Here is a 26,246-nt window from a genome sequence, read left to right on the forward strand (position 1 = left end):
AAAGTGTGTTTCTACAGTTGGTTTGCATATGGAAAGGAAAAGAGTGTGTTTCCACAGGAGGTTTCCAACAGTTTACATGTGGTGCGTGTGGTGTGGTGGGTTGCGGGGGGGGGGGAGAGGATCCTGGTTTCAGGAGCTAAGGTTGTGGATGAGGTTTGAGAGGGTGGCGAGGTGATTGCAATTGAGGGCTCTCTCAGCCTGGGGGAAAAAGCTGTTGAGCGGGCTCTGATGCTCCGATTCCGTCTTCCTGATGGCAAGAGCTGGAAGAGACTGTGAGAGGGATGAGTGGGGTCTTTCACGATACTGGTGGCTTTACTGGAGCATCGTGCAAGGAAAATGTCCAGAATGGAGGGGAGAGGGGCACCGATGATCTTTGCAGCTGTGTTCACTGTCCGCTGTAGGGTCTTGCGGTCTGCTGCACTACAGTTCCCGTACCAGACAGCGATGCAGCTGGTTAGCACACTCTCAATTGTTCCCCTATAGAATGTGGTGAGGATGGGAGGAGGGAGACTTGCTCTTTTAAGTCAGCGCAGGAAGTGGAGCCGCTGTTGCGCCTTCTTGGAGTGTGATGTAGTGTAGGTGGTCCAGGTGAGATCTTCTGTAATGTGCACCCCCAGGAATTTAGTGCTGCTGACTCTCTCCACAGTCGAGCTGTCGATGGTCAGTGGGGGGTGGTCAACAGAGTTCTTCCTGAAGTCCATCACAACCTCCTTTGTCTTACTCACATTGAGGGACAGGTTGTTTGCACCACACCATTCAACTAGTTGTGCCACTTCCTCTCTGTTGGGTGTTTCATCATTGTTGCTGATGAGACCTACCACCGTTGTGTCATCAGCAAACTTGATGATGTGGTTGGAGCTGAACTTGGTAGTGCAGTCGTGGGTCAGCAGCGTAAAGAGCAGCGGGCTGAGCACACAGCCTTGTGGGGCACCTGTGCTCAGTGTGGTAGTGCTGGAGGTGTTGTGGCCGACACGGACTGACTGAGGTCTTCCGGTTAGAAAGTCCAGGATCCAATTACAGAGGGAGGCATTTAGGCCCAGCAGGTTTAGTTTGCTGATGAGCTGTTGTGGGATTATTGTGTTGAATGCTGAGCTGAAGTCCATGAACAGCAATCTAACATAAGTCTTTGTTTTCCAAATGGGTAAGAGCCAGGTAGAGAGTGGAGGAAATGGCATCGTCCGTAGAGCGGTTTGGACAGTATGCAAATTGGAGCGGGTCAAGTGTGTTGAGGAGATTCGATTTGATATGGTGCATGACTAACCTCTCAAAGCACTTCATCATGATTGGGGTCAGTGCTATGGGACGATAGTCATTCAGGCAGGACACAGGTGACTGACTTCTTTGGTATTGGGATGATGGTGGTGGACTTGAGACATGTGGGGACAACTGCTTGGCTTAATGAGATGTTAAAGATGTCTGTTAAGACATCTGTCAGCTGTTCAGCACAGTCCCTCAGTACTCGGCCTGGTATGTTGTCAGGACCTGCAGCCATAGGGTCTTCCTTACATCGACTGGAGACAGATAGAGCACCTGGTTATTGGGAGGTGTGGGTAGTTTGTGTGCAGACTTGTCATTCTGCATTTCAAACCGTGCATAGAACTCATTAAGTGCATCTGGGAGGGATGTGTCGTCATCACAGCCCTGTGGCAGGGGCTTGTAGTCTGTGATGGTCTGAATAGCTTGCCACAGACTCCGTGTGTCCTTGCTGTCACTGAAGTGATTATTGATTTTTAGTGCATATAACCGTTTTGCTTTCTTGATGTCACGGGACAGGTTAGCTCTTGCTGTTTTGAGGACTGCTTTGTCTCCCGATCTGAATGCGTCATCACGGGTCTTTAGCAGCCCACGGACCTTTGCTGTCATCCATGGTTTCTGGTTGGCATGTGTGGTGATGGTCTTGGTGACTGTCACATCATCAATGCACTTTTTGATGTAAGCAGTCACTGTTTCAGTGTATTCTTGCAGGTCTGTGTGGTCATGGTAGGTGGCTGCCTCTTTAAACATGTTCCAGTCTCTGTCCTGGAAGTAGTCCTGCAGTGCTGAGGTAGCATCGTCTGGCCATACTGTGATCTGCTTTTGGACTGGTTTGGCAAGTTTGAGAAGTGGGTTGTATGCTGGAATTAGCATAACAGAGATGTGGTCTGAGTACCCGAAATGGGGGCGGGGTGCAGCTTTGTACGCATTTTTTACTGTTGTATAAACCAAGTCCAATGTGTTTTTCTCTTGTTGCAAAGTTCACGAGTTGGTAGAGCTTTGGCAAGACTGTCTTTAAGTTTGCGTGGTTAAAGTCACCGGATATTATGAAAAAGCCGTCCGGGTTATTTGTTTGTTGCTCGCTGATAGCGCTGTACAGTTCGCGAATCACGTCATTAGCGTTTGCACAAGGGGGTATGTACACAGCAACGATGACAATGGTTGTGAACTCCCTCGGCAGATAGAAGGGTCGGCACTTCACAATTATAAACTCCACCAGCGACGAGCAGTGTTTTGACACTAACACAGCATTGTTGCACCATTCCTTGTTAATATATACACACAAGCCGCTACCGCGAGTCTTACCAGACAGCGCTCTATCTCTGTCCGCTCGGTAGCATGTTAGCCCGTGCAGCTGATTGGCGGAGTCTGAGATGTTGTTGTTTAGCCACGTTTCGGTAAGAACAAACACGCAGCACTCCCTTGTCTCACGCTGTGTAGTCCGGCAGAGTTGAATTAGGTCCAGTTTATTTTCTAGTGAGCGTACATTTGACAGCAGGATTGTTGGAAGAGCTGGTCTTGTGGGGTTAGCCTTTAGCCTAGCACGTATGCCTCTGCGCTTGCCGCGTTTGCGTCCCCCCTCACACCGCTTGCGGCACCTCCTTGTGTGGGTAGCAGCCTTAGGCGAGTCCGCGGTCTCGGGGTCTGGCTTCCGCAGTAAACAAAGGCCTCTTAGCTTCTCAGTAGTCATTGGTGATGGATGATGGTTACCTGCATTGCCGATTTCCAGAAGATGCTGGCGATCGTAGACATATTGCAGTGTAGCTTTCTGATGTTTCTGGAGATTGTGTTCCAACTACAGGGGGATCACACTCCTTAGCCTCTCTGGGAAAGTGTATGCCGGGGTACTGGAGAGGAGCATCCGACCGATAGTCGAACCTCGGATACAGGAGGAGCAATGCAGTTTTCGCCCTGGCCATGGAACACTGGACCAGCTCTATACCCTCACTAGGGTGTTGGAGGGTTCATGGGAGTTTGCCCAACCAGTCCATATGTGTTTTGTGGACCTGGAGAAGGCATTCGACCGTGTCCCTCGTGGCATCCTGTGGGGGGTACTTCGGGATTATGGGGTTCATGGCTCGCTGTTACGGTCTGTTCGTTCCCTGTATGACCGGAGCAGGAGCTTGGTTCGCATTGCCGGCAGTAAGTCAGACCTGTTCCCGGTGCATGTTGGACTCCGCCAGGGCTGCCCTTTGTCACCGATTCTGTTCATTATTTTCATGGACAGAATTTCTAGGCGCAGCCAGGGAACGGAGGGTGTCTGTTTTGGTGGCCGCAGAATCTTGTCTCTGCTTTTTGCGGACGATGTGGTCCTGTTGGCTTCATCGAATCAAGACTTGCAGCGTGCACTGGAGAGGTTTGCAGCCGAGTGCGAAGCGGCAGGGATGAGAATCAGCACCTCCAAATCCGAGACTATGGTCCTCAGTCGGAAAAAGGTGGATTGCCCCCTCCGGGTTAGGGGGGAGCTCCTCCCTCAAGTGGAGGAGTTTAAGTATCTCGGGGTCTTGTTCACGAGTGAGGGAAAAATGAAGCGGCAGGTTGACAGATCAGTGCGGCGTCCGCAGTAATGCGGTTATTGTACCGGTCTGTTGTGGTGAAGAGGGAGCTGAGTCGTAAGGCGAAGCTCTCAATTTACCTGTCAATCTACGTTCCTACCCTTACCTATGGTCATGAGCTCTCGATCATGACCGAAAGAATGAGATCGCGGATACAAGCGGCAGAAATGAGTTTCCTCCGCAGAGTGGCTGGGCGCACCCTTAGGGATAGGGTGAGGAGCTCGGAGTAGAGCCGCTGTGGCTCGGGTATCTGTTCCGGATGCCTCCTGGACGCCTCCCTGGGGAGGTGTTCCGGGCATGTCCCACTGGGAGGAGGCCCTGGGGCAGACCCAGGACACGTTGGAGAGACTACGTCTCCCAGCTGGCCTGGGAACGCCTTGGGGTTCCCCCAGAGGAGCTGGAGGAGGTTTGCCGGGAGAGGGAAGTCTGGGGGGCTCTGCTTAGACTACTGCCCCCACGACCCGGTCCCGGATAAGCGGAGGAAGATGGATGGATGGATGAATTAAATTTATTTACATTATTCTTTATGGGAAAAATTTGTTTGGTACTCATCGTTTTTGGTACTCGCCGCGCCTCCCGGAACCAATTAACGAAAAGTAGCGAAGTACCACTGTACTCTTGAAAAGAATCTCAGGGTAATTGCCCAGCATGAAGGCAGCAAGCCTGTAATGTCCATCGCATGTGAACTTGGACTTTTGGAATCAACGATCTCTAGTCTACCATCTTAAAGGATGAGAAGCGATGATGTTCGATAGGTTAGGTGTATTAAATGTAATTTCAGTTTACTTTTTTTTTTTTTTTTTGATTTACGATGGGTTTATTGGAACGTAACCCCATTGTAAGTTGGGGACCGTCTGTATTCCCGAAAATGAAGCTAAAAGCATTTGAACTAATGTGACTTCAGAACTTTGTCATGTAACAGTTGTCACATAACACTTCCAGGATTGCTTGTGAAAGTGGCAGGGATGTTGGGACAAATGCATATCACCTGGGGGGGTTACTTTGAAGGGGGTAGCATAAAATGGTATATGTACATTATTCTTTCAGACAAATAATTAAAGCCAAGTTTTATAATTTTTTTGATCATATATACAAATGCGACTAAGTTCATCTATCCTGCATTTTATTCACCTACTCAAGCAATGAACATCGGTGCATCAAGTGGAAAGTAGCAAACTAGGTTTACTTAAGAATCACATGTCTGCAGCCATGTCTCTTTCTCTTAATGTAATGCACAAATTGTATTTTCGCTGAGATATATGTTGCTTTGGAGAAAAGCGTCTGTTAAATGAATAAATATAAATGTAAAAATTACTTCTCATCACCTACAAGACACTGACAGGTCAGGGTCCGTCTTACCTCTCACATGTCTTCACTGACTATATGCTAAATTGTGCTCTTTTTTCGCAGAATGCAAATCTGGCTGTAGTTCCAGAGATCAGTCTGAAAAAAAGTAGGTGCCAGAACATTCAGCAACAAGGCACCTACTCTGTTGAATGCAATGTCTTCTATGAAAGATGTCACTTTTGTCATTATTTTCAAAAATAACTGAAAACTTAATTCTGTGCTCACTAATTCTTCTCTTTCTTCCTGATCTGCCTGAGAAGCCCACTTTCAAACCAGCCTAATAATCCAGATGCCATCTGATGCTAGGAAAGTACAACCTGTCTCTATCCTCACAGGATTAGCCACCTGAGCCTGGAACATGGTTTCTGCCTCCACCGTCTCTAGCTTTGTGTCACCCATTTTCCTGATCTGAAGAATCTCCAGCCTCTAGTACTTTGACCCCCTAGAAGTTCATTTTGCCCTCCTTCTTTGTGGCTAAGAGTTTTGTTGTTGTAGTTTTCCTTTAATCTACTGCCAGCTGGGTTACTTATCAGACTCTGCTATATACTGTATATCACCACTGTCTCTTGCATTGATCTGTTTTTCAATACTCTGCACTACTCTGGTGAGAGAAGTGCGCTATTAACAAAAAATATATATATATATAAAAAAAAAAAAAACCAACGCATTATAACAGAAACTTACCTTGGTTTATATGGGTAGATTCTGTTAAAGTTATGTACATGACTGTAATAAATAAAAGATGCACTGTAAGAGTTTTAACATTTTTATTAGCTTTGAACTACATTAGAATTAAAACTAATCGGAAATTACTGAAAATAAAAACATGTTGTCTCCAAAAAAATTCCTTTAATGCTGACTGTTGCAATGCATGCCAGAAATGTGCAGTATTCATGTTATTCATCATTAGCACTCTTGAACGCTATACATTGTGGAAACATTGTGGAAAGACATAATTGCTGAATTAATCCGGTCTCACATTCTTGTCTGGGTGCTCTTTATCTCCAGTTCATGGCTGGATGTGGAAATGCAGGTGATGTTCAATCAGCAGAGAATAAACTTTTGAAAATAGAAATGTGACAAAAAATTAATAAGAATATGTGAATAAATGGAAAAATTTGGTATCTTCAAATTTATAATTCAAATGTTTGTAAAACAAGGACCCAGTGTACATCTAAGAATATATTTATAGTGTTTTTTTTTTTTTTTTCTTTTCTTAATTCTGTTCTGTTTTTAAAGTCTTGCAAGCACAACCCAAAATAAAATAATGTTCCAACGTCCAGAACAAGAAGAAAACATAGTATTTTCTTTCAAATTTAACTTTCAAGCTCTCTTGGTGAACATAGCAATGTCAAAATTTATCATTACCACAATGTGGTTTGTAAAACATTTGACTATCATTCAGGCATCCTTTTACTGAAGAATAATGTGCATCTGTGCTGCTCAATTGTACAAGAACATAACATTTTAATTATGGCTGAAAAATTAAGTTAATTTGGATTTCAAAAAAAAAAAAAAAAAACTTAAAAATGGATTATCCCAGAGGACAAAATACTTTATTTATTTATATATATATATATATATATATATTATTTATTTATATATATATATATATATATATATATATATATATATATATATATATATATAGCCTGTAGACTTTCTAATAATGTCCAATACCAACATATAAAAATGTGAATGGACACAGAAAACTCTTTTTTCACTTAAACTTATTTAAGATTGTTATCTTCATCACTGGCTTGTGCTTTAGTTCAGTTTAGAAGCCAAATTTAAACTGCTTGTTTTAACTGTATTCCTCCTAACACTGATGATCTTACTAGCTGCATTGAACCCTACCTGATATTCAAAATGTATGCAACTGTATGCTGTTCACTTGCCCTGTTCCAGCTGTCTTTCACTGACCAACTGTCTTATCATAACATCATAGTAGTACTTTGACATGATACCTAAATAAGGACTGTTTGTATAATATATAAAACATGCATTATTTACAACAAACATGACACAACTCAAAGCCATAACTTTCATTTAATCATTTTCTAAGGCCATCTCCAGGTTGAAAATTTGTATTTTTAAGACCTCTATAGTCAACTTCAGAATATATTTTTACAGTATTTTCATGTATTTTACATCATTATCAAATATATAACCTACATTTTCTAATATTAACATATTATAAAATGCCCAAATTGCATTTATGTTATTAGTAAAATTCTGAACATACAGACACATCTCAGTGACTACATAGCTGCTTACTTTACCACAAATTACTCGTTGCTTCCAAAAGGTATTCTGTCATTGCTATGTCAAAAACATGAGTTTAAAAAACAGACCAAAAAGCTATTAAAAAAGCAAAAAAAAAGAAAAAGAACTTAAGCCAAGTGTTGCCTTAAAACAGTGTTGGCATAAAATTAACTCTAAATTGTAAAAATTGCAAAACTGTAAATTATACAATTCTGTTTGCTGAATGAAAAGGAAAGATGCAAAGGAGAGTTTTAGACCAGGGAGCCTGCCCTGCTCTGAGCAGGCACCATGACTGGCACAGCACCCATGCGCTCCAGTGTAGCTTGGCTCACAGCATATGAGTGAGTGTGCTGGCCATGAGCTGGAACCTGCTTTAAGCTGATGGAGCCATTGCTCCGCACCATGGCAGGTGGGGAGGGAGCCGAGTTGGTGGTAACAACCAGAGTTTTCGGCGGAGGAAGGGTGTGGCTGCCATTGGCAAAGGTGGGGTGAGTGGAAGAAACAGGACCAGGAGAAAAGGTCTGTCGTGTATCTCCATTGTAGCGTGTATATGAATTGGTGTCATAGTTGGGCTTGGGGTTGTGCCAGTATCGACTGTTATAGGTGTTGGTTGAAGTGAGTGTGTCGTTTTCTGATGATGATGCATCAGCATGGAAAGCCTTCACTGAAGAGGACCTCTTTGGTGGGAGGTCATCTTCCCTAAATGAAAAGAAAGACAAGTAATCTAAAGTCATCAATACTCACTTTAATTTCACATTGATCTTTTAAAATGTAAACAGAAACTCAATTACAGGAATATAATTTTCCCTCTTAGAGGTTATATTATTGTAGAAAATAAAGAGATTCACATTAAATCTGTGTAAAACATATTTAATTCTTAGCAGCTACAAATTTGTAAGATTGCTATTAGCAGCTTTAAATGAGCCCCTTTCATCCTTTCACCCTGCTGTTTTGTCAGCAACCTCTTACATAATAAACTGCACTCTCAAGTCATCAATCCCAAAAAATTATTCATCATTTTTCTTTCATCATCTCCCCTCATTTTCCTTTTTCCACACTTGCTCCTGATACTTTGCTTTGCCTTATTTAAATACAAAGCTGATTCCATCACAAACAGGTTCCACCATCCACCTACCCCATCTACCCCAGGAATCCAAACAAAGCCTCATTCCCTGCCTTTCAACCTCTTTGAGAAAGTGAAATCTGTGAGCTCCTGCTCTTATACCAAGTTGCCACCTACTTCGTTAATTCTATCTATTCTCTCCTGTTAAATGTTTTCCCTCACAGCTCATTCCTTTTATTTCTTCCAGTCCTTCTTCCACTGTCCTGTGTTTGCTTCCCCTTTACTTCCACAGCTTCTCACATCTTTTAGTGATGGAGAAACTAATTTTGTTTTGAAAATGGCATATCTGCAGTTAAAGCTTTTTGCCTTTTTTACTCTTGGTATAAGTATGTGATAAGTGAATAAATATAAACGTAAAGCAGGTGGTACATTAAAGAGTAGATTCAAAGTGTAATAATTATTTACACTCCAATAACAGTCATATTTACTGACATATTTATATCATAAAGCAATGTTTGTTCTTCGTTTGATAAGGTCTTCTTCAAAAACCATGGAACTAATGAGAAGCACTTTAAGAACAAAAAACCCACCTGATCTCATTGGGGATCTCATCATCTTCATATTTATTTTTGTTCTTCCAGTAGAATAGTGTGACCACCACAAGAAGAGAACAAATGATGACCACCAGCACACCTGTTGCAATTGTCCCTGCAATGAGGCCCACACTCTGTGGCTCAGCTAAAGGGGAGTCAAAGGAGAAACACTAGTAAATTATAATGTAGGACTTATTTAATTATAATCAAAATCAATAGTTCTACAACCTACACCAGAAAAGATCCAAACTCTTTTGCTAAAGCCTTTAATTTAAAGGATAAGATATAAACAAAAGAAAAAAAAACTACCTTTAGCTAGTTGTGTTTGATTTGTTAAAAATATTTGCTTCAGATATCATGGAAATTAAACTAATTACTATTTATTCTATCAGCAGTATTTTAGCTCCATGAAGTTGCCCCAGCTCAAAGAGCACAAATGAAATAAACCTTATGAATCATTAGTGCTACATTTGTGCTGTAAAAATTAGAATTTGTGTGGTTGCAATATTAATTTGTTTATTTTGGAAGTGATGTCGCTCCAGTCCTCCTACAAGGGGGCTCTAGGGGTTGTTTACATAGCACGTGACGTCACCAGCCCCCATAATGCCGCAGACACTCGAACTGGGGGTCATTATACACTGCAGTGTTTCCAGCATTTGGCTTTGGCGGTGAAATCTCCCTAAAAACCTATAATTAAAATTACAGGCATGACAATGAAACATACAACTTTACGAAGTATTTGGAAAATCTGCAAAATAATAATTTTTGAGAAATCGTACTTATGAGAAAAAAATGATTGTTATTTATGAACATGTCTTAAAATAATCTTACATACCCAGCTCACAGCAGTTCTGGGAGGAAATTGTTTATCAAAATGTTTCAACGGTCACAATACTTTAAACAAGTGAAAAAATCAAAGTGGCTGCTGTGCTGTAATTAAACACACCGAAATAAAACAAGTCTTTACAAGGACCCAGCATCCTTTTGGTGTGGCAGGGTGTCCATGTGATGTCACAGAGTTATTATACTATTGAAATGTGTTTTATTATATACATGCATAACCAACAATATACACACACACACATTTTCAGAACCGCTTGTCCCATACGGGGTCACGGGGAACCGGAGCCTACCTGGCAACACAGGGCGTAAGGCCAGAGGGGGAAGGGGACACACCCAGGACGGGACGCCAGTCTGTTGCAAGGCACCCCAAGCAGGACTCGAACCCCAGACCCACCGGAGAGGAGGACTGTGGTCCAACCCACTGCGCCACCGCACCCCCACCAACAGTATAAATTTCCGAAATAAGAAAATGATATGTAAAGAAACTTTACACTTAAAAGCTACATACAAACACTATACCATAGAATGAGGCCGGATCTGGGTCCGAGCGCTACATTAGTAGAGGTCGGGAGATGTGACCGCCCATACACACACACACACACATTTTCAGAACCGCTTGTCCCTTACGGGGTCACGGGGAACCGGAGCCTAACCTGGTAACACAGGGCGTAAGGCCGGAGGGGGAGGGGACACACCCAGGACGGGACGCCAGTCCGCCGCAAGGCACCCCAAGCGGGACTTGAACCCCAGACCCACCGGAGAGCAGGACTGCGGTCCAACCCACTGCGCCACCGCACCCCCTCCGTGACCGCCCATACACAAAATAATTTCCAAACAGGAGCGAGAGAACAAGCAATTTTCCAGCACGTTTATTTATTTCTTCATGTTTTCTGTTAAGTTGGCATTGTTTCACAGAACAACACATGTGTAGTGCACACAGCACACTGGAAACATTGCAGGAATCTGTACATGTTTTCAGTTCTGTTGTTCATTTACAAAAAAAAAGAAAACCTCAACGTTAACAGTTGTGTGGTTTTTTCTACACTCGTCGTGTCGACCTGGGTGAATCAATACTGTTCATCGAACAGCAGCAGTTTTTCCATCATGTTCGACCACAACGTGGACTGGTGAGTGAAGTGGGAGGTACAGGATCAGGTAAAAGGCAGTGCTGCAAGTCATAATGTACATGTTCTGAATATTGCTAGAAATAACGTGTCCTATAATCACTAATACCTGAAATCTGAAATACCGCCATGATATCATGTGTAATATACAGTATACCTTAATATTTAAGAAGTAGAAGAGATGGAACAGCGGTTAAAATGGCACAAATCGGCACAAATGTAGCACTCATGAAAAATATACATTTCTTTATTTGTGCTATTTGTAGGGGGGCCAACTTCATGGTTCCAGGTAATGTCATGCGAAATACTATCCTTTATATTTAAAAAAGTAAAAGAGATAGGACCGCGGTTTGAACAGCATAAATTGGCACAGATATAGCACTAACAAAGGAGCCCAAATTCGAGTTTCTTCAGCATTGTAGGGGAGCTGGAGTGAGGTCACATGCCATGTAAACAACCATGTATATCTTCAGAACCAAAGGAGGCAGAACTACGGTTTAAACGCCAGAAATCGGCACAAATGTAGCACTAATGAATGAGCCCCAATTCGAGTGTCTGCGGCATTGTAGGGGGGCTGGTGATGTCACGTGCTACGTAAACAACCCCTATTATTTCCAGAAGTAACAAAGATAGAAACAAGGTTTCAACGGCACAAATGATGAACCCAAATTCGAGTTCCTGCGGCGTTGTAGGGGCACTGGAGTGATGCCGCTTCTGAAATACACACACACTTTCTGAACCGCTTGTCCCATATAGGGTCGCGGGGAACCGGAGCCTAACCCGGCAACTCAGGGCGTAAGGCTGAAGGGGGAGGGGACACACCCAGGACGGGACGCCAGTCCGTCGCAAGGCACCCCAAGCGGGACTCAAACCCCAGACCCACCAGAGAGCAGGACCCGGTCCAACCCACTGCGCCACCACACCCCCACTTCTGAAATAAATGTTAATATCTCAAAAACTGCAACGGGGCAAATTCTAGTTTTTCGGCACAAAACAGCACAAATGTAGCATTAACGAATCATAAGGTTTATTTCATTTGTGCTGTTTGTAGCAGGGCCAACTTAACAGAGCTCAGTAATTTATATTTAAATAAAGTATTGAAAGTAATTTATACACACTGAATTTTTATTTATTCCTTTTTTTTTTTTGGTGTAGAAGTATTCAAAGATTGTGTGACAAAATATTTACAGGTTAGAAATTCTCAAAAGTGTTTTAAATTGCAGCCTGAGTAGGATATATTCCTAATTATTATGAGCATTTTAGTCAGTAATTTAAACTCTGAAATAATACAATATTATATTATATACATATTAAACATGAATCCAGTGTAGTGTAAACTTTTCTCTGATAACTTATTCTTTTGCACACAACTCACTGTTCTCTATATTTCTTACTGTATTGTAGACCAATTAAAATTTATTAGATCACCGGATGAACTGGACCAGCAACAAGGATGGGCAAAACATATTAGGAGCCTGAGAGGGGTCGTCAGCCAGTATTGTCCCTCTCACAATCTTAGGTTAACACTGCATGAAAATGTGGTTATATTACAGTTCATTCTATATTTATTTCCATTTGTCTTCTATTTAACACAATTGTTTATTTATGTCTCAGTGCATTATTGCAGGTCTGTAAACTATTCTATTATTGCTGTAAGGTAAGGAGAAAATTTCCTTTACGAGATGAGTGAACTGTAAATTAATAAAATACTGAAAAAAATATTTTAGCTATATAACTTATATGATTTCATCATGTTGTCATTTTACATACGCTGTGCATAAACTGAAAAAAAATAATCCCTGCAGATTGCTGCTGAGTGTTGTACCAGCTTATGTTTCACCATTCAATGCAAGTTATCAGTATAATATTGCTTGAGTACACAGGGCAGCAGATGGCCAAATGTAAATACAGATTTCATGAGATTACAGGCAGAACCATGGCAGCCTGCCATGCTTTGCTTTGCCTTGTCCCATACTTACGTGCTACAACCTGCAGGTTGAGTAGGCATGTGCTCTTTCCAATGGCATTGGAGGAAGTACACTGGTACAAGCCGGAGTGGCCCGTACTGATGTTGCGCAGTGTAACTGTACCCTGCATCTGGTCTGTGGAGAAGGCAAGCAAGATGACACTGATACCCATTAAATCTGCAACAATGAAATTATTATTGATACAAAAATAATTATTTTCAGACATCATGCTATCATTACTGTAAAATATGAAAAAGTACTTGTATAGATTTAACAATATAAAAATCATGCTGATTAACATAACTCTCCGATTTAGAACCATAAAGTCTAATATTATCCAACTTCAAACTGGATCATTTAAAAATGAGAAAATATTAATACTGTGGAACATAAAGACAAAGGTAAACATTTGGAAGCACTGTTTTAAGGAAGTGTATATGTGTACTAAAAGACAAGGCACCTTGTGATATTCTGTTTTCAAACTTTAATTTAGATAATATATTATTTATAGTGGATAAAATCTACATACCTTCACTGAAATTTCAGCTTTTGTTGACTAAAAGGCTGAAATTAAGGTAAATATCCAATCTTTTCAGTTTTTAGGAACATCTTGAAATTACTGTTTTTTAATAATTTAACATTCATATTGGACTGTTTTCACTAGCAAATTTATATTATGTGTGTTGATTGATCTTAAAATGCATTACACTAACCCCTCATATTTTATGTAGGTTTCTTTGTTTTTGGAACCACATACATCAGTGCTTAAAATTTGAGAATTCACTAATGTCTACTTCTGCAGTGCTCACACAGCTCCAGCTGAGCCTGTGAAATGTGGGAAGACCTTGTATGGAGCTTCTGTACTTGTAGGGGCAGGGGTACAGAGAATTACAGAGCAGGTTCCAATGCAGACAACACCAACAGAACTGTGAATCCACACAAGTGTGTTGATTTTTGTCTCCACAAACAATTGCTTGTGTTTCTCAATTTTACAGATTCACAAGAGCTGTATATTATTTAAAATAATAAATAATGTAACTTTACAAGTATATTCAGGGGCGGCATGATGGCACAGCAAGTAGCAAGTAAAGGTGATGCAAGAAACTTAGATTCAATCCCTGCTCAGCCTGTATTCAGTTTGCATGTTCTTACTGTGTCTGCATGGGTTTCTTCTGGGTGCTCCAGTTTATCCCATATTTTAAAGATATGCAGTTCAGATGAATTGGTGATGCTAAATTGCTTGTAGTGTGTGAATGGGCAGGTGAGTGAGTGTATGCATGTGTGGCTATCCTACAATGGACTGGCATCCCATCGTTCATCGTGGTTCACCATGACCTTGCACAGGACATGCAGTTCTTGAAACTAGACGGATGGATGGATGGATGGATGGATGGAAGTATATTCAGTTAATCAGTATATATACGTAGTTATGAAGAAAAAAAACACATACGTTCTTTTCTATATTATTTTATTCAAATGACCTTTAGATTTATCTTTTTGAATTTGAGCATTGTTTCCTCATGATGAGACCCAAGGAGGCTGGCCATGATACCAGCACTTCATGTTAATGGAAGCTGATGACTGCATGCCATTGTGGACAAGACATGTCTGTGTGAACCAGGCCAGCAAGTAATTAGCAATTAGCTATAATGATATAAACAGTTGTAAATTTACTTTTATTTTTTAATCTAGAATTCCCAGGAGGAGTAAGCAGCCACTGGCACTTGGACCCCCAGAAGTTTTTTCCTGCCTTGTCTCTTGATTCCTTCCCTCAACAGCACGAAAGCTTACTTACAACTTTAGTAATTACATAGCTATTGTAGTAATTTAATAAACCACAATATATTTGTATTATTAATCTTTTTTTCTACACTCTATGTCACTGTGGGAGAAGAGTGCTCTATAAAAAACTGAACTGAATTTATTTCTCTATATCTTACACATCTTAAATAACTTGCCATTTAACAAAATTCTGTTTTCTGTGAGGAGACGTGATTTGTAGCTTCATTCTTGCCTTTGGTTAAATTGTACTCCAACACTCATAACCAGCAATATCGAAGAACTCATAAATTAAATATTAATAATAACAGAAAACTTTCAATGCCTTAGCTGCCTTAGCATTTATCCTGGGAGTTGTAACTATATTCAGATCACATTACAAATCATGTTAAAAAGTGACTGGCTTTGACCTGACATCACCTTAAATGATTAATTAAGGCTGTACAGAATCAGCTACCCTGTAAGATTTCCTAGGATTCTTGGATGCATAATGCAGAGATATGGAAAGATAACTATGGTACACACAGAATTAACAAAACATCTGGATCTTGTTGGAAATCAGATTTGGAAATGGATATAAAAGAATTTTGAAGACACAAGTATCATTAAAAAGTACAGGAAATATAGCACCGCCAGGACATTACAGAGATCATTACATCCCTCCAAAATGAGTGAACAAGCAAGATCACTCATAAGAGGGGCTATCATGAGGGCACCAGCAACCTTAAAGGAGCTACAGGTCTTTATGGCTGTAAGTTGCCACTCCCTGCATATTACATCCATTTCATATATATTCACAAGTGTAAGCTGTGGGGTAGGGTAGCAGAAGCTATTTGCAACAAAAATATCATTGGGGTTTATATAAATTTTCCAAGACAAATGGTAGTTTCCTAAAATCATGTGGGGTGCTTCTCTTCAGTGAGGAAAGAGACTTTGATCAGGACAGATGGTAAAGATAGGAAAATGAAAAAGTTCAAATATTAACATATTTTGGAGCAAATGACCTTCCCGTCTGTCAGAAAGGTGAAGTTAAAGATGAATCTCACCTTTGAACAGAATGCAATCTTATTCAAAATGGAGGGAATAACTGAAACAGTGCTCCTAAAAAAGGCTGCATGCAGGAGATTCCCCAGTAAACTGACTAAAATTGATATTTTGTACCAAAAAAAGATAAAACTGAAATAATCAGATGTGCTAAATGTAATCAAAGCAAAAGCTCCTGCCAATTAGTATTAAAGAAGGTGAAATTATAATTACTATTTTTTTTATCATTGTCTTTTTTAATTTGTTTTGTCATAATTATTTTTACTTTACTCTTGTTTAATGTGAAATGAGGCCTGACATGAGTCTTAATTTTTGCATTACATCTATCTTATTTCAGAACAGAAACAGCTGCTAAATTTGTCACAATGCATTATTGCTACTATTGAGACATATTTTTTTCAATAACGATAGCATGAAGTCTTGTCTGCTATGCCATGTGTTTTACCTTGTGCACATTTCTGAAGTGCTGTTTGAAATAAAGCTGCACTGTATCAACAGTAGCAGTACAAATGTGAAACTGTATGGACATCGGTTGTGGATAGGAGGAAGCGGAGAGGTCACAAAGCTTTGTCACAAAGCTAAGAACACACATTCACAGAACAGCACAAACTAGTCATGGGGCAGTAGGGTCAGGGCTGGCCGCAGGAAACACACCACTCCAGCCACATCATTTACCAGCAAATGTGGGGCAAAAGGCCACTCCTGCAGGCTGCAGTTTTATACCTTGCATCGCGGTGCTGGGGAGCTTCGGCACAGACTCAAGCTTCTCCCAGGCATAAGTTGGAGTGGGGATCCCTTCTTCTGAGCCACACAGCAGCATGATGTCACTGCCTACATCCAGGCTGCCCTGGATGCGGCAGGAGGGGATGGAGGGAGGCACTGGATGACAGAAAAAAGTTAAGCATTAGAGTTGGCTTCTTTTTTTGTGTACAGCCTTATTGTAAGTATGTATTGCCCTATTCTGGAACACTTACACCAAAATATTTACAGTAAGTACCGTACATACACATTAAACCAATTCTACATTATGTACAAGCCATTTCAAATATAATTTAAAGCAAAAAATATTTAAAATAAAAAATTTTTATTTTTATTCAAACTAAGTGATGTCTGGAATAATTACAGATCATTTGTATTAATTACGTAGTGCTTTAGTAATGCCAGAATACTTTGTTAAGGATTAAGTTAATGCTAATTAACGGTGTGTAGCCTAATCAAAGGACTTAAAAAGACGAGGGGGATTACACAACCTGCCTTATATGTGAATTTATTCTCCAGTGACTTCTCACTGCAGACAGTTATGGCAGTTTCTTACAAGGGATGAGTTATGTGTATATCACAAGTCTTTTGTGCAGTCAATTCATCTAATTTATTTAATTATAGCCTGTGGTTATTTCTTTGATTTTAGTAAAATTTTGGTAAATAAACCTTAAACAATTCAGATGAGTTTTCAGTAACACTGCATTTTGTATATGGATCATTATTAGTACAGTGGTTTATATGGCCTTAGAACTTTGACGACTGCTGGTACAAGTCTTCGTATTGACCTTTTCCAGTACCCTTGAGTAAAGCACCTCAGCTAAATGTTGAAGTGGAATAAGTGGAAGAAAAAGTGTCAGTTTGGATAAAACACATACTCAAATACATATAAATAAAATGGTCACAAGTGGTAAAGCAGTGGCAAATATAATGTGAGTAAAAATCACTCACAACTCCAGTCTAAAATATTTTTTTAAGTTACACGCAACCCTTTTTCTTCACTGCTTTCACTGCCATTAATGCCGGCTCTAAAGTGTGAAATGAAAGTTGATGGCAGTCTTTGTTGATAATACACTGCTTTTCTACAGTTATTCTGCAGCAAGAATTCAAACTCAGAACAAATCTGGCATCGGAAGTCACAGTGTGAATACATGACGCTTGCTAAATAGTAGGCTGTTAAAAAGTTTTTGAAAGACAGTCAGGCAGATTTCAGATTTGTTAGAAATCTGTCTTTAATATTCGGTCCTTTAGTCTGTCCAAAATGAGCACTAATACATCTGAATACAGACACAATGTATGGACAGTCAGTAATCAAAACTTCACAAACTTATACCATTCATTCCAGTACAAGGATTCCAAGATCCACACTTTCTGTCAATATGAGCCCCAAATCCTGGGTGAATCACTCAGATAAGAATTATTGCAATCAGATTAACACCAAAAAAGTGAAGCAGAGATGATACAGGCTGAATATGAAAAGATGCCATCTCGGCTGATGTTCACATGAAGAGCTGCATTTAGTCTACATCTTTATTTTCATTGATTTTTGTGCATTGTTTGTGTTTGTTTTGGTTTCATCATAGACCAGGGGAAATAAAAAAGCTTAAGAAAAAATTGACCAAAAAGAGAGAGAACGGCTCACAGTCAAAAGACGAGGGGGAATTAAAAGGTAAAGCATGGAGGTTTTCGGTTCTGGCTCCGTTGTGGAGGAACGACCTCCCCCTCTCTCTGAGAACCGCTGAAACTCTGTTCACATTTAAAAAGGGTCTGACAACTCACCTCTTCCAGACTCACTTTACCCATGATCTCTTAAGTTCATGTAAGATGATAATGTTCATGCACCCGAACTTAAATATCATGCCCCGATAAACCTTTACACAGCTACTCCTGTAATGTAACATAAATATTTATTTGTATCTCAAAAAAAAAAAAAAAATCATAGGAAGGTGAGCAGAAATCATCGATACTATAACTCTTTCATGCAGCTACTAGTGTGATGAACATTGGTGCATGTGTTGGACAGAAACTAACTGTACTTAAGAATCACACGTCTGCAACTATGTCTCTCTTTCTCCTAATGTAATGCATAAATTGTATTTTCTATGAGGTGTACGTCACTTTGGAGAAAAGTGTCTGCTAAATGGATAAATGTAAATGTAAGTGTAAAGTGGGAAATGTTCCGTAACGAGCTTGATGAGAGAAACTAAATCGTGACAGTAACTGTAGGCTACCAAAGCACCGTTGTACCCGTTTGCCTTCTTATGTTACTTTGTAGTCATAATCCTCTTTCCAGCCATTAATAAACTCTTGCCATGTTGCACTTACATTTCAGATGTTCTACTGTTCATGTCCTACAGTTCCAGGAAGCTTATACCAGTAGTTTTGTTATAGGAAAGCTGATAAAGTGGCCTATGTAAAGTGTCATCTTGGAGAGAAACTATAATTTTTAACATAGGAAATAATGAGAAAACCTTTCCACTATTAGGACGTTTACCATACAGAAGGAATATCAGGAAAAAATTAGGTTAAAACATCAGGATATGGTGGAAGTGTATAACCAATGGAATTTAAGAAGTATTCCTAAATATGCATACTATACATTTGTGATGTTTAATAATTTTTGTATAGCTTGTTATGTTCAAGGTTGGTAGACAGGAATTGTGCACCAGAGCACCCACCCAGCACAGTGAGGCCAATCACTCCAATGTTGCGGCCTCCTCGGTCAGGGAGGTTGTTTACCAGGCACTGGTATGTCCCCGTGTCGGAGAGTTGTGTGTTGTTGATGAAGATAGAGGCACTTGTGCTGGGCATGGTGGCAATGAATCCCACACGCCCATTCAGGTGGGTGGCTAAACTGAAAACTTGTCCACCTTGGTAAATGATCACCTGTAAAAACAGAAAGATAGCCATCACAACAAATTATGTTATGCTGTGTTTCCTTTGATTACAAATTAGTGAATTTTAAACATTAATTCCAAAAAAAAAAACTTTTTTTTTTTTTTCCATTGAAGATGATTTATGAGCCATTTTTGGGAGAAAAAATTTACATTTTTAGGCTGTGTCTTGCTGTCTGCAACACTTCATATAGGTGGTAGGCTCTAATACATACAGTCATGGATTTTTTTTTTTTCCATTCTATTCAGTCATAGACATATGCGCAGAAACCTATGAAATAAGAATAGACTAAAACCATAAAGCTTTTTTCAGGAGAGTGTAGTTTGAGCCTTGTAGTCCTTCTCAGTGGCTACCACAAGAGGGAGGTACTGCATTACACTCCCCAGAAATTGATACAAAGAAATGTTTCATTATTATTATTATTATTATTGGTTAACAGTGCTAGGTTTGTTTACTAAGTTACTTTAAAAAGTTAATCAATTATTCATCTGGATTATTTGTACTTAACACCTTGCTCAAGACTTTTGAAACAGGAACATAATTGAAACCCAGGTCCTCTAATTTCAGGCTATAACTACCACAGTACTTCTGCCCAGATTTAGTCATTATGGTGTTAATACCAGATCACCATGAAATATAATTTGTCATACAAGATATTGTGGTGATGGGAAATAAATTCAAACTCAAGAATGCTTACACTGGACTTTCATTTCTAAAAAAGAAAAATCAAGGGTACAATAATTCATGTAACATGAAACCACGACATAGTGAAGCGGTATAGGTAAAATTTTTTCTTTCTCATTCCATTGTAAATTTTATCAAAATATATGATATAAAGATAAGCTCTCTAATGAGCACTAATAAGGAAAGAAAATGCAGAAGTGACTGACAGAAATGCACAGTCTAACACATGTTGTCCGGTGAATTGGCTGAATTGACAGTATGCATTTTTTTTAGCATTTCTTAAATGTTTTCAAATGTATGGCTTTTACCAACCATGTACTTTACAAAGATAAAAGCAGTCAAGCTTCTACAACAAAGATGCCACTTTCAGCAGAAATTTTTCAAAGTTCACAGATGTAAACCCACACCAATCTTTAAATTTACTCATTTAGCTGACATTTTTCTCTGAAGCAACTTACAATGTTAAGGTTACAGTTATCACAACTTAGAATTATTTACCCATTTACACAGATGGGTAATTTTACTAGAGCAACTTAGGGTAAGTACCTTGCTCAACAACACTACAGCTGGAGGGAGGGACCAAACCTGCAACTTCAGGTCCAAAGGTAGCAGCGCAAACCACTATGCTACCCGCTGTTTATGTCAGAGTATTGCACTTTGTTTATGGTTTAAACTGTATGCCCACAATTTACTATAGTCACTTTCATTAATTTTCCTTAGCATGAAAGATTGTTAAGTAGCAGACAAATATAACCTGATCTTTAGGGTCATTAATGTAAGCTATAGAGTTAGGGGTGTAAGTGTCACTCAATAAATGTTGGCTCTTGATAAGGAGTTTTCAAGGCAGGGATAGGCACAGAAGTAATTCACCATTGCCTTGTTCCACACATCCTTGGAGGGGGGAGGGAAGAAATCCATATAAACATAGAGAAAACATGCAAATTTGACACTGACAGACTCAAACCCAGATCCAAACCAAACCTCTCCCAGGAACTTCAAGGCACCAGAGCTACTCACTGTGCCACCTTGTTGCCCTCTAAGTAACACACACACACACATTTTCAGAACTGCTTGTCCCATACAGGGTCGCAGGGAACCAGAGCCTACCCAGCAACACAGGGCATAAGGCCAGAGGGGGAGGGGACACACCCAGGACAGGACACCAGTCCGTCGCAAGGTACCCCAAGCAGGACTCGAACCCTAGACCCACCAGACAGCAGGACTGTGGTCCAACCCACTGCGCCACCGCACCCCCTCTATCTAAGTAACAGTCTAGATCATTTCTAAGCTAAAGCTCTGCAACTAACTTTAATTTTGAGAACATTTTCACACAGCTGGAGGATCTCCATTCTGCACTCATGGTTGACTTCCAACTTACACTCAAACTTGAGTCTGCTCAGGTAGCTGCGAATTCATAGGGCCAGTGCTCCTCAACTTGGAACAGGCCAAGCACAACAGTATGGCTAACATGGATGACCTGATGGAGGCCTATAGCAGTTTGCTCAAGGAAGAAGATTCTCAAGATCAAGACATGCAACTTGGACAGACACAGAAGAAGGAAAAATGTACACATCACAGGACTGCCTGAAAAAGAAAAATCAAGAGGTCCCACAGATTACATCCTTTCTTTCACAGTTTTTTCTCTTGCGTTACAGGGAAAGGATGTCTTCCTCAGTTCACCTCAACTGACTATGCTCCCGACTGGAGCTAGCCAGCAGTATTCACTACTCATCATTTACTTTCACAGGTATCAGGATATAGAATCATTACTTTGGGCATAAGGGAGTGGAACCAGCTCTTGGTCCACAGCAGGAGATTTATCTGTTTTTACAGATTTCTCCACAGGGGTGCCCCAGAGCACAGAAACATTCACAAATATAAAAGCCTTGCATTGCAAATGCAGTGTAAATTACAAACTGCAATTTTTGGCTAAATCAGATACCCTATATGGGAAACGCTGTGTTTTCACCAACCAGCAAGATACCAAAGTGTTGTTCAACTTGTACTGAATTACTCTCAAGTAACTGAGCAGTTTCACTCACAATAAAACATGTGTTGCATAATCACTGATCTGTGAAACTATAGGACATATATTCTTAACCTTTGGGTTATGTTCAAAACAATGTTCCACAACTTTGTCTCGACAACGGGACAGGTCATGTGTCTTGATTGCTGAGTTACTCTTGAGAAGAAACGAAAGGTCTGGAGTGACAAAGTCAAAAAAATTGCCCAACAAAACTTGGCATTTCATGAGATGGTGATGCCTTCTTTTCTTGATCCAAATACAACAGACAGAATCAACAGAACGATATATCATTGAAACTGTCTGTGATTCACTTTCCTCCAGATAGCACTGTACACACATCTGCCTTCCAAGTTTGTCATGACTCTTGAGGGCGGATGAAGGGTACAACTCACTTTCCATTCTTTGCCTTAGAAGAGCCCTATTTACCCTCAGCCAACTGTTTGTCTTCAGTTGATTCAAGCTCTGGATCATATTAAGCACTGTCAGATATTCAAGAGAGGGGGGTGCAGTGGCGCAGTGGGTTGGACTGGGTCCTGCTCTCTGGTGGGTCTGGGATTTGAGTCCTGCTTGGGGTGCCTTGCAACAGACTGGCATCCTGTCCTGGGTGTGTCCCCTCCCCCTCTAGCCTTATGCCCTGTGTTGCCGGGTTAGGCTCCAGCTCTCTATGACCCCGAATGGGACAAGCGGTTCAGATATTCAAGAGACCTGCTCCTTATTCTTTAGGCCTCTTCCTTCCTCACCAGGAAATTTGTGAAGCCTAGTTACTTTGTTCAATAACACAGTTCTTTGCTGGGGACATTAAACAAGTAGCTGCATATACAACTGAGCCTTGTAGGAAATGCAAAGCTGATCATGGCAGATCATGTGATGCAAATTTATAGAGCTCAAGAGATCAGGAAAGAAGTGGATCTGAAAGATATGATTTTCAGACTTTTCTTGAAAGCTGTAAGGGATTCAGTGATTATTTTTTTAGCAACAGAACACAACTGGGTCACAACAATGTAGCGACATAACCAATATACTGGAAAAATGCAAATACATACATCACACAGTGCAACACAAAGGAAAAGAGTGACAGCAGTAAACAAGGGTAGTAATACAAACCTACCAAAGAAGACCTAATTTACCAGAGTTCACTGAAATTATCCCATATATTTAGCATTGACTGTTATTTCAACTTTTAAGTCAACCACATATTTATCAGAATAGCTTATTGGGTGGACCAAGGACAAATGAAGATTCATATTAAAGTTTTTTGAGTAGTTAAACAAATGCCGCTCCAGTAAACTTGTATCCTGTCACATTGTGAGAATAAATGTATCAGAGTGCCTGGAGCAGCCTTGCACTTAACCACAGCTAAAATGTCCTAGTTCTGAGGAAGAGAGGGACCTCATTCCATCACATCAAACCCAAAACTGCAGATGTTTGATTTTGGTTCACTTTTAAGTGGAACCAGAAAGTGGTCAGAGATGTATGAAACAGTGCTTTTGCTGGGGCATAGGCAATGATCAGGTCTTCTAGGTACTGAGACTAGAAGAAAATATATAGGGACAATTTGGAAAGCCAAAGACATTTTGTGCCAAATCATTCTCAGTCAAGTGTAGAGGCTTGATGACAGAAGACCACACATAAGGGAGCTGCAGTAGTCCAGGTAGAATATCACTGTCCTGTCCAGGAGTTATGTAGAATGTATTGTGAGATACAGGTACACCTTGCAACTGAGTATCTCCAAGATTGGGGTATGAGTGCAATGTGTTGGAAGAAGCAGAGACCTGAGTTTATTTCCACTCCTAGGCTCTTGACTGCTGCAGTGGGGGAAATGAGCAAATCATCCAGTTTGATAAAGAGTTCTCAGATTTATGGACCTCTGGGGAGATGGAGCTTTTTGAATGAAGATAAGACTGAACTGAAGATGATGACCAGTCATGCAAACAGAAATGTCTGAGAAACAAGCTGCAATGTTAGTGGATATCCTAGCGGTAGAAAAAAAGGGAAGAGGAAAAGAGTTGAGAATGAAAAAAAACATTACAGAAAAATTTTGTGAGAGGCAATAACAGAATCCAGGGAGGCTGTGTATATGAAGAAGTAAAGAACTCAGTGCCTAGCCCTGTGGAACACAGACAAGGTGCCATGCCAAACCAGCTTTTTCAATCTACCAGATAAAAAATGTAAATAATTTCAGTGGTAATTTTTTACAGCAGGTGTCTTCATATTTTTGTCATATTTTTACAAGACATGGATTTTTACATGACATTATTTAAGTTAAATAAGGAGAAATGGCACATTCTGAAATGTAGAAGACCTGAATCATCCGCTAAAACATGGCAAAGATCCATTTAATAGGAGACACATCGCTGCATGTCTGACCAGCTACATCTGTGCTGCAACTAGTGGGAGAGTTTTAGCTCAGTTCCACAACAAAATGAAAAAAAAAAAAAAAAAAAGATTGTTTTAATGGCCCAGTGTTGTTTTGGAGAAAAACAACCATTTTCTGTTAGTCATTGATAAACTCTTTAATACCCCTATATCCCTAACTCTGACAGTAGTGTCTTTTTTAGAGATTCTTTTGAATGTAAAATTAAATGCAGATCATATCATAATATGACCCTCATTCTTAATTATAACTTAATTCTTAACTGAAAAATATAGTTCCTTCCTCTCAGAGACCTACCACATAGTGTCAATCTTTATATGCTATTCATTTGGCTCTCTCTGAACTTGACATTACTGACCCCTGGTATTTTATGAACTGTACTAGCAGTGATTTTTCAAAAACAACTTACAGCTTCTTAAGTGAGCATTTCCTCCTTTTATCTGTCATGGCACTGTTAGTTTTAAAGGCACTTAGTAAACACATTCACAAACTAGACCCACAACACACTGCTGCTCTCACTTTCTGAAACTTGAAAACAGAGTTTGACTTGTGACCTGTTGCCTGCAGAAGTTAAGGTCACCACAACCTTTCTGGACTTTGAGGAGAAAATGGTTCAGTCACGTGAGATGCCAGTATTGTTAATGTATGAGGCTTTTTTGAATCAAGCTTGCATTTTAGAAGCAAACATCGGCCCGTATCTATCTCTCCAAACACCGTAAGCTTTCTAAATGATCTGTTCTATCTTCTTTACAGCTTACTTGTAACTTTTGTTACTCAGTGCATGAGTAACTTTTTGTTACTCAAACTGATGATTTTATGTCTAAATACTGTCCACGCTAATCAAACCTAGAAATAGCTTAACATAAAACCAACTAATCTGTGGTTTGGGGATAGTGAACAGAAGGTTTATTTGCATGCTGATGACTTCTTGTTGTACATAACCTGTCCTTCTCTCTCAGTCCATCATGACTTAATGGCCTTTGCATTTTTATTTTATTGCCTTTTATCCTGCCTTCTGATATTCACTAGGTCATAGACTTGATGGATTTTCTGAAGCTTGAAAACACCAGACACACATTGTGCAGTTCCTCTGTGGATTTCTTTTCTCTTGGTAGTTGGCAATGTTTGTGCTCATAAAGTGAAAATACAACTCTGCCTGACTCTTGACATGGTTACATGCATGTTTTTTTACCAGTGCAGCCTTCTTCTCCCTCTGAATGTTTAATTCATCCATTTGTGTTGTATTTTTCCATCCCCGTTTCCCTGCTTTTTAATTGTTTAATGAAATTTATTCATCTTGATGATGGGTGGGAAAAGAGGTTTAACTAGTTGTATGAAAAGGGATTATTAATTATATTCTGTTTCAAAATAATTGACTGTCATTGAGCTCCGTGAAGTTGGCCCCCCCCACAAGTTGTGCCGAAAAAATTAGCGTTTGTGTCATTGCAGTTATTGAGATATTAACACTTCTTTTGGAAGTGACGTCACTCCCACCCCCCTACAATGTTGCAGGAACTTGAATTCTGGCTCATTCGTTTGTGCTACATTTGTGCTGTTCAAACCACGGTTCTATCTCTGTTACTTCTGGAGTTAATAGGGGTTGTTTACATAGCAAGTGACATCACCAGCTCCCCTACAATGCTGCAGACAGTCGAATTGGGGCTTATTTATTAG

The 26,246-nt window shown here is 40.1% G+C and overlaps 1 protein-coding gene across 1 annotated transcript in view; it reads right to left on the minus strand.

The window, feature by feature from the left end:
* Positions 1-7,310: 7,310 nt before the first annotated feature.
* The window catches only part of igsf11 (immunoglobulin superfamily member 11), a 54,913-nt gene continuing 35,977 nt past the window's right edge, over positions 7,311-26,246 (minus strand). The window contains exons 3-7 of the mRNA XM_018765147.2: positions 19,272-19,479; positions 16,558-16,713; positions 13,024-13,146; positions 9,075-9,222; positions 7,311-8,120 (exon numbers count right to left, since the gene is read on the minus strand). Of these exons, the coding sequence (XP_018620663.1) occupies positions 7,673-8,120; positions 9,075-9,222; positions 13,024-13,146; positions 16,558-16,713; positions 19,272-19,479 (1,083 nt within the window). The 3' untranslated portion in view covers positions 7,311-7,672. The remainder of the gene's footprint in view (positions 8,121-9,074; positions 9,223-13,023; positions 13,147-16,557; positions 16,714-19,271; positions 19,480-26,246) is intronic.

The sequence above is a fragment of the Scleropages formosus genome, chromosome 10 (assembly GCF_900964775.1).
Source record: "Scleropages formosus chromosome 10, fSclFor1.1, whole genome shotgun sequence".
NCBI classification, from domain to species: Eukaryota; Metazoa; Chordata; class Actinopteri; order Osteoglossiformes; family Osteoglossidae; genus Scleropages; species Scleropages formosus.